Source organism: Neoarius graeffei, chromosome 26, assembly GCF_027579695.1.
Source record: "Neoarius graeffei isolate fNeoGra1 chromosome 26, fNeoGra1.pri, whole genome shotgun sequence".
Classification (NCBI taxonomy): Eukaryota; Metazoa; Chordata; class Actinopteri; order Siluriformes; family Ariidae; genus Neoarius; species Neoarius graeffei.
In genome coordinates, this window is record NC_083594.1 from 33,024,495 (window position 1) to 33,038,294 (window position 13,800).

Sequence of the window (13,800 nt, forward strand, 5' to 3'; positions counted from 1 at the left end):
AACCATGTCTTTATGGACCCTTGCTTTGTGCACAGGGGCACTGTCATGCTGGAACAGGTTTGGGCCTATTAGTTCCAGTGAAGGGAAATTGTTACAACACACAAAAACCATCCTATAAAATGGTACGCTTCCAACTTTGTGGGACCAATTTGGGGAAGAACCACATGTGTATGCCATGGTCAGGTGTCCATAAACATTTGGCCATAAAGTATGGATTAAAGTTATGTTCATTACAACAATCTATTTTTATATTGGCATAGACATTTAAATAAATTGCATGCATGCTTAATAGCAAGCTACATATTTCCCATGGTATGTGCCACAGACAGATCAACAAATGATGAATCTGACAGTACATTTTTATTTTGTGATAATCACATGGTCACAGTTATAGATTTACATCTATAGGGTCTCAATCTACTTAGAAACAGAATACATATCAACATGAATATTCTCCTGCTCCTCTTGATCTGATAACTAGGCCTATAAAATGAGCTAAAAGAGAAAGTGTGTGTGTGTGTTGGAATGCAGTGTGTCAATCTAAATGTGAAAAGAAAAAAAAATTTCAGGAAATGGCCAACTTGGAAGACCTACAGAGGATCCAATGCCAAATTTGAATACATTTGGTAGTATAAGTGGGATAATAACTCTTTAAAGAGATAAAAATGTACCCATGAAATGATGGTTGACAAATTAAATACTAATAATATACAGACTCTATACACAAATTAGCCCTATATTGATAACCCTTCCCTTTTTAATAAAATTTTTAGAGATTTGTTTTGCAAGCCTCCCTCCCATTTCCTTGTTTGTCATATGTACAGTGACCATCTTTGTTAGACACAAACATACACAAGTGCAACAATGTCTTTTTTTCTCTTTCTTTCTTTCTTTACAATGAGTAAAACCAGAATACATGCTGAAGTTCAGTGAATTGGTATAAAATGTAAAAGCAATCCAAAACAAAACCCTCCTATCATAAACAGAACACAAGGGAATAAGCAGAATAAAAGAAATGAGTAAATTTCCAACTTTATGGGGAGATGACCGTTCAATCAACAGTGAAAATGCATGCAGTGGAATATGGGTTTTAGACTAAACGTCATGTACTGCACATGATTCAAGCATTACACTTATCTGCTACATAAAAAAAGGAAAAAAAAATATCCCAAACTAACAAAAAACAACCAACCAAACAAAACAACCAAAAAAAAAAAAGGGGTGGTTTCTCAAAAGTTTTGAGAAAAACAAATCTTACTTTGTCCCAGAAATCAGTTTATTTCAAGATGCTCCAAGTTCCTTTAGAGGTATAATCTGTTAAATTAATTTTTATTGTTGCATGGCTTGATAAATATTATCGATGCAAAAATGGAAAGGTCTGTCCGAGATTTTATTCTTGCTCTACTATGTGAATTACAAACCTGAACCTGGATCTGAGAGCAGCATTCAAGGAATAATGATAATAATAATAATAATAATAATAAGATTAACGATTTGCTTTAATCACTTCTCACGCTGATCTCCACCATTAACGATCCTACAGTATAACACATTTAAATTGTAGTAGGATTATAGAGTATCTTTACAGTAGCGGAGAAGCCTCGATACACAGTGTGCACTTTATAGCTGAAATATAGCTGGTTCTATTTATTTTGTCTACAGTTGAATATCTTCTGGTACAAAATATGACAAAATGACTTCCATAGGAACACAGTCGCATGAAGAGAAGTTTACATACTTTTAATTTCACTTAAATCTCAACAACAGTCATAGGTAACACTGATATTTCTGGGAATATACAATATTTAGAGAATATCCTTACAGTATAATGTTACATGCAAGAGTACTTCAGTTGACATTCCTCACTGCAAGTCGCTAGAACAGAGAAAGGAGGGAGAGCAGCAATGCAGAATTAAAGACAATGACACGCTTAAAGAAAATAAAAAGTCTGTCATTAGATTGCAAATGTTCATTTACAGAACTGAAACATACATATTGCACATATGATTAGTACAAAAAAAAAGAGACAGAGAAACCAAACAAAAAAGAACGAGAAACAGAAAAAAATAGCACTTGCTAAGCAAATCTCTTCACTGCTGATATTCATCTCAGATAGAACAAACTTCTATCATAGTTGCTGTACATAAGTGAATACTTACAAAAACGAGACAAGTGCTATTTAGATCTTTCATATCCGAGTTAAGATCACGTTAATCAGATCATAACTTCAACTCCTTTCTATACACAGCATATTCAGCATAAGGAAAGTTACAAAAATTGAAGACGTGCGTGAAAAAATATGGTTTAAACCTCATCTCTCAATCTTCTGTAATAAGATACATATACTGTACTCCTGGCATATACCACTTCATATACTTCTTAGCAGGATTTGTGAGCAAGTGAAAGGCATTCATGAAAAAAGAAAGAAAGAAAGAAAGAAAGAAAGAAAGAAAGAAAACCCCAAACAAACCAAAAGCAGAAGAAGTGTAGAAAGCCTGTTTCAATTTACGCTGCATGCAGAACCACGAACAGCAGCACCAAGGGGATTGAAGGGGGGCGCACACACACACACTCAGCCCGCTGAGAACACAAATATCACAGCAAGAGCCCGGGAGAAATCTTTTCAAATGTGGGGAAAGAAATCAGTCACTCTGAAATATAGCTTCCTTCCATAAAGTCAAAAACAACAGTCCAAATCCTCTTGAGCAAAGCATGTTTTTTTTTTTTTAAACCTCCAAAATACCCACTCAGTCAAATCATCTTTATCATCATCATCTTTAAATGTACAGTTACTTCATATCGTGTTATTCATCCCTAAAAAAATAGTTAAAAAAATAAAACCATGGTGCACTAAGTGACCAAGACTGATGAGTCAAGGCCTAAGGAGGATTCCTGCATCTGCTAGCTCCTTCCTCCTGCTCTTCTGCCTCCTGATTGTTCAGTGATGAGCAGATGAGTGCAGTAAACACAGTTCTGCCGGAACACGGAAGAAGCTCCTTGTGTTTGTTCAGGAATCTTCCAGAGTTTTGCTTCAAAGGCAATCAGAGGAGTTTCAGGTCAAGCCTTCACTCGCCTAATCAAAAGTGTTGGATTGAGTTTTATAACAGTGAAACTAGATCTTCTACTTCAAGAGTATAATACTGAGATTTTTCTCTCACGCCTCAGACGCATTTTGTTCTGTAACAGTAATATTGATTGTTGATATTATTTTACAAAATAGTATATGCACGACATACACAAAGCATTTCTTACTAACTCAGTAACTGCTTTTGAATAATTGGCACATTAAAGTCTGCTAACTATTTCACAGAGAACTGTGGTCTACAGCTACATTAAATACTGGAACACGTATGTCTTTGTGGGTGACTTTATTCATGGATAGACTGTTGATCATTGTATTTAAACTCCCCGTTTCTAGGAATCATCATTCTACTGAGACTGTTTGTTTCTGCTAATTAGCAAGCAGGGTATTTTGTAGTACTCCATAAGCAATTAATTACAAGATAAAACAGTAGCTATGGTCTTTGTGCATGCTTGGCATTGCCGCTTCATGAAAGCTGGACAGATGTCCAGATGTGAAGTTTAAAAAAAAAAAAAGAAAAAGAAATCAACCCTAATGAGAAAAAGCAGCTTTGCCTAGGAGTGGACAGTTGAACGGTGATGTGCAGGAAATGTGGAAATGGAGTTTGGAAACCCATGGGGTCTAGCAGCCTTCTGAAAGCCTGGAAGAGAAAGCCAGTGCTACACAGTGTGCGTCCCCTTTCTCTTCCCAGAGGAAAGGGGCTCTAAATGAAATGAAATGTGTCACAATGCCTTTTTTTGTTTTCAGTCCCCATGGTTCCTGGGCCACAGTCTTTCACATGCCAGCTATAGAACAAATCTGCCATTGTGCCTCTGGAAAGTCAGTCCCAATCCCTCACACCACAGTGCTGATGCCACTGTGTTTGGGCTTCGCGCTGCCCGGGCCAGCCGCTGGGGGCGGAGCCTGGCTGTGGTGGTGCTGCAGGTGGGAAGGGTGAGGCGGGTGCTGAGCGTGTGGCCCGTGAGCGTGTGGTGCATGCGAATGGCTATGGGAGGAAGAGGCGGCTGCGGAAGAGGGGTGGTACTGGATGTGTGCAGGTGGGTGGTAGTGGTGGTGGTGGTGGTATGGAGGTGGGTTCTGCTGAACGTGGCAGTACTGGGTGTGGTGTGGTGGATGTGCATCGCTTAGGCTTGTACCCTCGCGAGCTGTGTGGTGCAGGTTGGATGGATGTGGTGTGTGAGAGATCAGGGTGGGGTGGGATGGGTGAGAAGGCTGTGGGGGTAGAGAGGGTGACTTGGCGCCCCGCTTGGTACCAAACAATGAGCCAAGCAGTGAGGATGAGCTGGGCACAGAGTGCTGGTGTGAGGGACCGTCACGACTGGAAGTAGCGCGGCGCCTCATGTGAGGGCTGCTAATGATGGACCCCTGTAAACAAACACACACACAAAATAAGAGGAATGAAAAGCAGCCCTACCATAAAATCCTATACATCACTCATAAATACACAGCAGGGGGTCGGACTACTGTGCTGAAAGGCTGCAACACCGCTGGGCTGATTCATCACACACAACTAATACTAATTAGTTGTTTACACACAATGTATTTTATTTTCATCTCAATTAACAACAATATGAATTTATTTATGAAAACAGATGCATCTATTTTATGGATACTCCCGATATAAAATGCAGTTCAGGCAATAAAATCATCTGATTGTTTCATGTTTACAAAAAAAAAAAAAAATCCTTTTATATCACCTTGCTCCTCCGATACCAACATGACCTGTGTATAATCTCTGCAATTATAAATAATAGAGCAGTTTCATGTTGGAGTACTTTTCAGTATAGTTGAAATGTATGTAGTAATTTAAAATTGGTCATGGTAACTCAAACAGCTTTCCAGGACTGGAGTCTGTCATCCTGCTATAAAAAAAAACAAACAAAAAAAACACAGTGCACTGAAGAAAAAAAAAATCAAAACCATTTAAATCTGGTAGAAGTAGAATGTAGTTGGAATAAAGAAAAGACTACAGAATGAATTTACAAGCAGTGCAATGTAAAATGCATTTCCATGCTGCACACTGTTCATTAGTATGGCATATTTTGTAACAAAACGGACAGAACATTCAGGCAACATGACAATATGCAGAACAAGACCTCAACTGTCAGTGTCACGTCATAGAAGAGAGAAGATACTGAATGGTTATGTATGCCATGCAAAAGCTGGAACAGGCAGTGAATAGTAAATATTAATAAAGTTCAAGTTAGCTATATTGTGTGGTTTTGTTTGTGTGTATATATACATATATATATATATATACATATATATATATATATATATATATATATATATATATACACACACACACACACACTAGTGCATCTCAAAAAATTTGAATATTGTGAAAAAGTTCAATATTTTCCATCAGTTATTTAAGAAAGTGAAAATGTTATATATTATAGACTCATTACACATAAACTAAAATGTTTCAAGCATTTTTCTATTTTAATTTTAATCAGTATGGCATACAGTACAAAAACATAAAAAAACCCATTTCAAAATATTAGAATATTTCATTTCGAGTTTGAGTAAAACAGTATGAATACAGTGTATCTCTCGGTCTAGTTCAGTACACACAACCACAATCATGGGGAAGACTGCTGACTTGACTGTTGTCCAGATGATGATCACTGATGCCCTCCACAAGGAGGGTAAGCCACAAAAGGTCATTGCTGAAAAGGGTGGCTGGAAAAGGTGCACAAGCAACAGGGATGGCCGCAGTCTTGAGAGGATTGTCAAGAAAAGTTGATTCAAGAACTTGGGAGAGCTTCACAAGGAGTGGACTGAGGCTGGTGTCAGTGTATCAAGACCCATCACGAACAGACATCTTCAAGAAAGGGGATACAAGTTTCGCATTCCTAATATCAAGCTACTCCTGAGCCAGAGACAATGTCAGAAGTGTCTTATCTGGGCTAAGGAGGGAAAGAAATGGACTGTTGCTCAGTGGTCCAAAGTCCTCTTTTCAGATGAAAGTACATTTTGCATTTAATTTGGAAATCATGGTTCTAGAGTCTGGAGGAAGAGTGGAGAGGCACAGAATCCAAGGTGTTTGAAGCCCAGTGTGAAGTTTCCACAGTCTGATGATTTGGGGTGCCATGTCATCTGCTGGTGTTGGTCCACTGTATTTTATCAAGTCCAAAGTCAACACAGCCATCTATCAGGAGATTTTAGAGCACTTCAGGCTTCCATCTGCTGACGAGCTTTTTGGAGATGCTGATTTCCTTTTCCAGCAGGACTTAGCACCTACCCACAGTGCCAAAACTACTACCAAATGGTTTGCTGACCTTGATATTACTGTGTTTGATTGGCCAGCCAACTTGCCTGACCTGAACCCCATAGAGAATCTATGGGGTATTGTCAAGAGGAAGATGAGAAACACCCGACCCAAAAATACAGATACGCTGAAGGCCGCTATCAAAGCAACCTGGGCTTCAATAACACCTCAGCAGTGCCACATACTGATCACCTCCATGCCACACCGCATTGATACAGTAATTCATGGTAAAGGAGCCCCAACCAAGTATTGAGTGTATAAATGAATATACTTTTCAGAAGTTGGACATTTCTGTATTGTAAATGCTTTTTTTGATTGATCTTAGGGAATATTCTAATAATTTGAGATACTGGATTTCTGATTTTCATGAGCTATAAGCCATAATCATCAAAATTAAAACAAAAAAGGCTTTAAATATTTCACTTTACATGTAATGAATATTTTTTTTTACATGTAATGAATATAGAATATGAAAGTTTACCTTTTTGAATTAAATTATGAAAAAAAGGAACTTTTTCATGGTATTCTAAGTTTTTGAGATGCACTAATATATATATATATATATATATATATATATATATATATATATACACACACACACACACACACACACAGTATATATAAAAAATACACACATCCCAGTCAAATTTAATGGTTTTTAATTACTTTGTCCACAAATTCTGATCTTAATAATCATTCTCAGGCATGGATGGATGAAATATTCCTAGTCATATTCCTACTGCTGTACTTTCTAGTACTCTGCCCTACTCTTTTTTTTTTTAAGTAAAAAGCGATTCTTTGTACTGGATAGGAACAGGTACACAAGGCTGGAAAGGAAGTGGAGGGGTCTTTCCTTTCAAAGTTCAAACACACAACATTTATTTGCATCACAGCCACAAGTAAACACACCCGGTAAAGTTTGGACACACCTACTCATTCATAGGTTTTTCTATATTTTGACTATTTTCTACATTGTAGAACAATACCGAAGACATCAAAACTATGAAATAACATATGGAACATATATGGAATTATATCATAAACAAAAAAAAGTGTTAAAACCCCCCAAAATGTTTCATATTTTAGATTCTTCAAAGTAGCCACCGTTTACCTTGACGCTTTGTACACTATTGGTATTATCTTAGCCAGCTTCATGAGGTCGTCACCTGGAATGCTTTTCAATTAACAGCTGTGCCTCGTCAAAAGTTAATTAGTGCAATTTCTTGCCTTCTTAATGCATCTGAGATCAAACAGTAAATAATAAAAATACAGTAAATAGTCTGATTCCACAACTGTAGTAATCCATATTATGTCAAGAAACCGCTCAACTAAATTTATTTACAAGAAATGGCATCCATCATTGGGTGGCACGGTGGTGTAGTGGTTAGCACTGTCGCCTCACGGCAAGAAGGTCCTGGGTTCAAGCCCAGCGGCTGACGAGGGCCTTTCTGTGTGGAGTTTGCATGTTCTCCCCATGTCTGCATAGGTTTCCTCCAGGTGTTCCAGTTTACCCCACAGTCTAAAGACATGCAGGTTGGGCTAATTGGTGGCTCTAAATTGACCCGTAGGTGTGAATGTGAGTGTGAATGGTCTCTACGTGTCAGCCCTGCGATGATCTGGCGACTTGTCCAGGGTGTACCCTGCCTCTCGCCCGTAGTCAGCTGGCTCCAGCTTGCCTGCGACCCTGTACAGGATAAGTGGCTACAGATAATGGATGGCTGGACATCCATCATTACTTAGAGACATGAAATGCTTTTTAATTAATAAAGAAAAATCACTGAATTAGGTGGTGTGTCCAAACTTTTGACTGGTATATGACAAACTATTAAATAGAAGAAGCAAATAAGACTGCTGAGATACATTGGTTGTAGCATGCCGACTATTTGTACAATGGTGGACTACAGTTCAAACCCTGGTGAAAATGTTTGAACTGCACATCATTATAGGAGGATGGTTATTGGAAACAATAATACAGGGTGTTTCAAAAAATTTGATATCATTTCACAATCTAATAACTTTACCAATTCTCGTTCAATTGACCTCAAATTTTAACAGCATGTGTGGAAACTGGTCAAAATTTTATGTTTAATGTTTTTGGTTTTTATCTTTTTAGCCATTCACTGGAAAAGAAACGGTGTTTTGTGAGTTAGAGTACGCTTGAACAAGACTGTGCAACATGCATTTATGAAAGAATTCTCTAAAAAGGCACCAACTGCAATGCAGATTTGGACATGGCACAAAAAGTTCAAAAGAGGAAGGCTGTCTGTGTCTCAGGCGGCGCGTGTATTGAAAATTTGTGAAATCGTTCATGGAATCCACATACTTTTGAATTTCTCATTCAAAATTTGAGGAATAAATCTTATATTGCTCAACATTAAGCCTGTTCAGTTTCATTTACCTAAACTGTGTAGTTTCTGGGATATTTACATCTCAAATATCATCACTTTTTTTTTTTTAAAAACACCCTGTATAATTCCCATTATGATGTGGGGTTTTTTTCCCCAGCTGGGAAAGTGAAGGAGAACGCTTTCAATGCAACATGTACATTCAAAGCAAATAGCTCATGCAGTGAGTGAGGTTCAACACTGTCATCACAAACACACAAACTAAAAGAACCAGGAAAATGGTGCAAAGAACAATACAAGTTGAGAAGAAATTCGCAGTTTCACAGTCAAAGGCGTCACTAAGGAGGAGCTCTTGCTCACGGCAGGCTGGAGGGGTGAACCTTACATTATGGTACTTACGTCCATATTGCTGTCTAGAGATCCTGCACTGCTGCGGCGACCTCGCTTGCCTGAGCAGGACATCCACAAATCAGAGCAGGCTTACACATAACAGCACAGCACAGCACAGCACAGCGGGGAAACAACAGAGCAGCATCTAGCCTGCTTGCCTGCAGGGGGCGCTAACTGATACATGGCAAGCCACTAGTTGCCTCACTTTGGGGATACTGAGTTTGGGAGAATGGGATTGGGGTAAGTGGGCAGAAGTCTTCTGGGTACGAGTAAGAAGCAGAGGATGGAAGAGTTGATTTTATTTGATAGACTGAGCACTTTTCTAGGCTAGCATGAAGAGAGCTGCCATTTTCTAGCACGTTTTTGCTTACATAATATAAAGGACAACTGATTTTAGCCATCTAACTGGACACATCATAATGAAACTAACTTACCTAGCAGTACTACAGGATACAGAGCTAAAAAGAAAAATTACAATGAGGAAAATATATGTAAGAATGTTCATATTTGGTCTGTCTTTGATGAATAGAAACCCAAACACACGAAGCTAAAATTATTATATTAGCAGTCATGTTGCCTGTCAGGATCACTGAATATGACATACATAGTAATCTTACTATTTGGGACAACACTACTCATATTACACACACACACAAAAAAAAAAACCCAAACCCGTACCCCTCGTCTTTGTAATCCACGAGCTGGTAACATTACAACATTAATAAAATATTAGCAGGGACACAGTGTTATCACAAGTACACAAAGTGTTCATCTTCACCTCTATTATGCTACAAGAAGCCTACTACAGCACACACACCGTCTCCGTTCATTTCTTACTCGCAGCGTGGCCGTATTATCACCTGGCTGTGCTAATAGAAAAGCCGTGGGGAGCTGTTTACACCTTCCTTGTTTCTCCTGTGCAGTCATTATCAGGCATTCATGCAGCTTAAAACTATTTGTAGAGAATACCAATTACTTACTCCACTTTATTTAACTTTTTATCAAACCCCTTTATGCTCTATTGATCTTCTGTGCCCGTATCCACAGCCAGCAACTGCCCCCTTTGGGCATAAAGTTCATTCAACTCAATTAAAAACTGGCTTGAAACTTTCTAAATTATCGCAGTTTATCATTAGGAGTCCAACATGGTGGGAACAATGTTTTAGTGAAACTATAAACACCGTCGCAGGAACAATTTTATAAACCCAGTTTTTGTAGAACTCAGGAATAACGGATGTGTTTCCAACAGAGAAATCATGACCAACAGAGAAACCTGATTTTAGTTCCTGGCCTGTAGTTCCCAGGAACCTTTTTAGTTCTCATTCCCATGCTCATGATTTTCATTAAAGAGATCAGACAACATAATAACAGTGCAGTAAAGGTTTTGCTCGTCATTGCTTTTATCTGGTATATATTATCTTGAATGTCTATCTGGTGTGACATATTCTACATTTATCCTATCCACATTCACTGGATAGTTGTAGAGTAGCTCTGATTGGCTACTCTACAACTAGGCTATCAGCTCATATTGCTGGGTTTCACGTGACGTCACATCCGCCTCATTAGTTATTCAGAACTTTATCTGGTGGTCTGCCAAATCTCAGTTGAAAAAGTGTTTGTACGGAGAAGGTGCGTTGCTCGCATGAAAAATGCCTTACGCTTGCGCTGTTTTAGGTTGTTCGAATCGATCAAACCGTGAAACTGATAAAAGTTTCTTCAGGGTTCTACGTGAACTAATAAAAAAGGGTGAACGAACACAGGATTTCACAAAAAGACGTCGAGAAAGGTGGCTTTTGAACCTCTCACTGAAATCGAAGGGAACCAATTCGAAGCATGCTCGAGTTTGCAGTGATCACTTTGTGAAAGGTTTGTATCTCCCTCTCAGCTACGTCCTTAGTGTTTTCCGAGTACTTTTCTTGCTGTGTGTCGTTATTTTACAGTACTTTTTTTTTTAGTCACGAAGTACTAAAGTCCCCAGCTGTTTCTTTGTTTACTCCTCACAAAGTCTATACGCATGAAGGTTGCAACAAAATTCTCACCCAGCCATACAGTTACAATGCATCGTGATCACTTCTCCGTCTTGTTTAACTAAGATCCAGGTCTTTAAAGGGGTTTCTGATGATCTTTGTGAATGATTTACCTGAGAGATAACAGCCAACACAAGTGAGAACCAAGCAAATTGTTTGTTTACACTTCAACTTGCAGCAGTTTGTTGTAAAGACACAAACGAAAGGCTTAAAATAAATAAATATATATATGGCGGCACAGTGGTGTAGTGGTTAGCGCTGTCGCCTCACAGCAAGAAGGTCCGGGTTCGAGCCCCGTGGCCGGCGAGGGTCTTTCTGTGCGGAGTTTGCATGTTCTCCCCGTGTCCGCGTGGGTTTCCTCCGGGTGCTCCGGTTTCCCCCACAGTCCAAAGACATGCAGGTTAGGTTAACTGGTGACTCTAAATTGACCGTAGGTGTGAATGTGAGTGTGAATGGTTGTCTGTGTCTATGTGTCAGCCCTGTGATGACCTGGCGACTTGTCCAGGGTGTACCCCGCCTTTCGCCCGTAGTCAGCTGGGATAGGCTCCAGCTTGCCTGCGACCCTGTAGAACAGGATAAAGCGGCTACAGATAATGAGATTATATATCTCCACACAGACACTTACACGAGCAAAAAGAATACAGGACTCATTCAGCAGTGACTTGATACCAAGGTCCTTTACTCAGCCACATACAAAAAAGTTGTAAGCCTCCATACTCTTCCACGTGTTTTGCGGTGTAGAAGGATGTCTGTAACACCAGATAGTTCGAGATGTCAGGGAACTCGACTGAAGGGTAGTTTTCGATATCGGATGACAAATCCTTCTTTCCCAGACTGTAGGGGTCGATTCCATTGCACATAGCAATCTTCTGAATATATCTGAAGCGAGCAGTGGCTTCTACATTACGAGTATACTCTGATACGTTATCACTAGTTGTTTGCACTATGGCAGCCGTTTAGACCACCAGCTATTTCACTTCCAGTAAAACCACTAAGAAAAGTCACGTGACTGAAACCCAGCAATACCGTGAGTAGAGAAAAACAAAATGGTGTTGCTGAACCAACCGAGGACGAAATAAAAACCCTAATCGAAAACAAAACCCCAAAAAATACAAAAAGAAGCAACAAAATATGGAATAAAAATATTTGATGGTAAGAACGTATCTTTTTTCCGAGAATTATTATTATAGAATTTTTCACAAACTGCTACTGTCATTTCGCTGGTTTGTTCACATTCTAAGCGGAAACGATTTCGTTGGATGTTTTGTATAAAGTTTTTAATTATCAAATTTGCAAAAAATAAAAATTTGTTTCTCAAAATCCAGTGAATCTGGATATAATAAAACAGTTATTCCACTCAGTCTCGTACACGACTTATAGCCGAATCGGCGCCATCAGCTAACATACGACTCGATTTCATGGAACAACTTTGTGGCAGCGGGGGCGTGGTCAAGCGTCGATCTGTGACCGGAGGGCGGAGTCAGGGAAGGTAAGTGGCAGAATCGCTGCACCTGATGTCAATTAACCTGTGTTTGTGTGTCTTCCCCAGTGACCACGCCTGATAAAAGTAGAGAGAGAGCAGAGGAAGAGAGCTCTCTCCCCAACCAGACGAGTGATGTGTGTGCGTGTCTGTGTGGCTGGGAGATTGTGTCGGCTGAAAAGTGTCACAATGAAGAGTTTTTGCAATTCAGTTCTGTCCTGCCGTACTTCTGCGCTCCAACCACCCGCTCAAAGTCTTACAAACTTAAATATTCACACAGCAGAACACAACCCCTAAAGGTCAGAAATGCCAATCTCAGCTTGCTCCATCTTTGCTGGTTTTTTTGCTCCTCATTAATAACCACTTTTGTTAAGGGTTATGATTCCTGAACTGGAAACACAAACTCATTCAGAAACTATGTAGTTCTTATTTAGACTTATTAGAGAACTTTAAATTCCTCAATAATTTACAGTTTTTTCCTGAGTGGAAACACACTCACTGATTGTGAATTGTGCAGAAGGTTGTACTTATTTGAGGGCAATAAGTCGGTAGAATGTTCAGGTGAAGTGTACAACTGAGACTATTCCCCACACCACCACTATATTGTCAATTCTAAATTTTGCGGTTCTGCTTACTAGAAGTGCACTTTCTAGTGGTGACCTTTGAAATTACCTGCATCGGAAAGGTCGCGTAAGGAGCTGCTGAGAGCGCTTCTCTTCAGACCCTCCCCCATGGCATAGCTGTCATCCAGACTGGCTCGGCTCAGGTTGCCATTGCCGGTCTCCTTTTTCAGACCAGAGCTCTGCGAGATGCTAGGCCGCACCACACCCTTCTGCTTTTCCAGCTCAGCTACACACACACACACACACACATTAAAGCTCATAAGCAACGGTTTTAATTTTATGCACATTTGAAACTTTATATGTTAAAAAACCCTCTGTAATTTTCTTCTGGTCCCAAGAAGTATTGTTAATAAGTAATAATTAAAATAAGTTAGCGCTGATCGTGGCGAATTTCTGTTCGGCTATTTTCATGACCACTTGGTGCGTGACGTCATTTAAGCCAAACAAACCGCTTGAGTTGAGTCCACTTCCGTTTACTTACATTACCGTTCGGCTTGAGTGCAGATGTGCGTTCAGGAATTTCCAAAGAAAAACCCCATGCCTTATTGTTGTGCAGTGAATTGTAACAACGGGACCGGT

At 39.4% G+C, this 13,800-nt stretch overlaps 1 protein-coding gene across 5 annotated transcripts in view; it reads right to left on the minus strand.

The window, feature by feature from the left end:
- Positions 1-341: 341 nt before the first annotated feature.
- The window catches only part of iqsec1b (IQ motif and Sec7 domain ArfGEF 1b), a 514,186-nt gene continuing 500,727 nt past the window's right edge, over positions 342-13,800 (minus strand). For 4 of the 5 annotated variants that reach the window (XM_060910459.1, XM_060910458.1, XM_060910461.1 and 1 more), the window contains 3 exons: positions 13,271-13,447; positions 9,101-9,150; positions 342-4,447 (listed from right to left, as the gene is read on the minus strand). In XM_060910459.1, coding sequence (XP_060766442.1) covers positions 3,917-4,447; positions 9,101-9,150; positions 13,271-13,447 — 758 coding nt within the window. In that variant the 3' untranslated portion in view covers positions 342-3,916. The remainder of the gene's footprint in view (positions 4,448-9,100; positions 9,151-13,270; positions 13,448-13,800) is intronic. The other variant, XM_060910462.1, reaches the window with a different exon arrangement.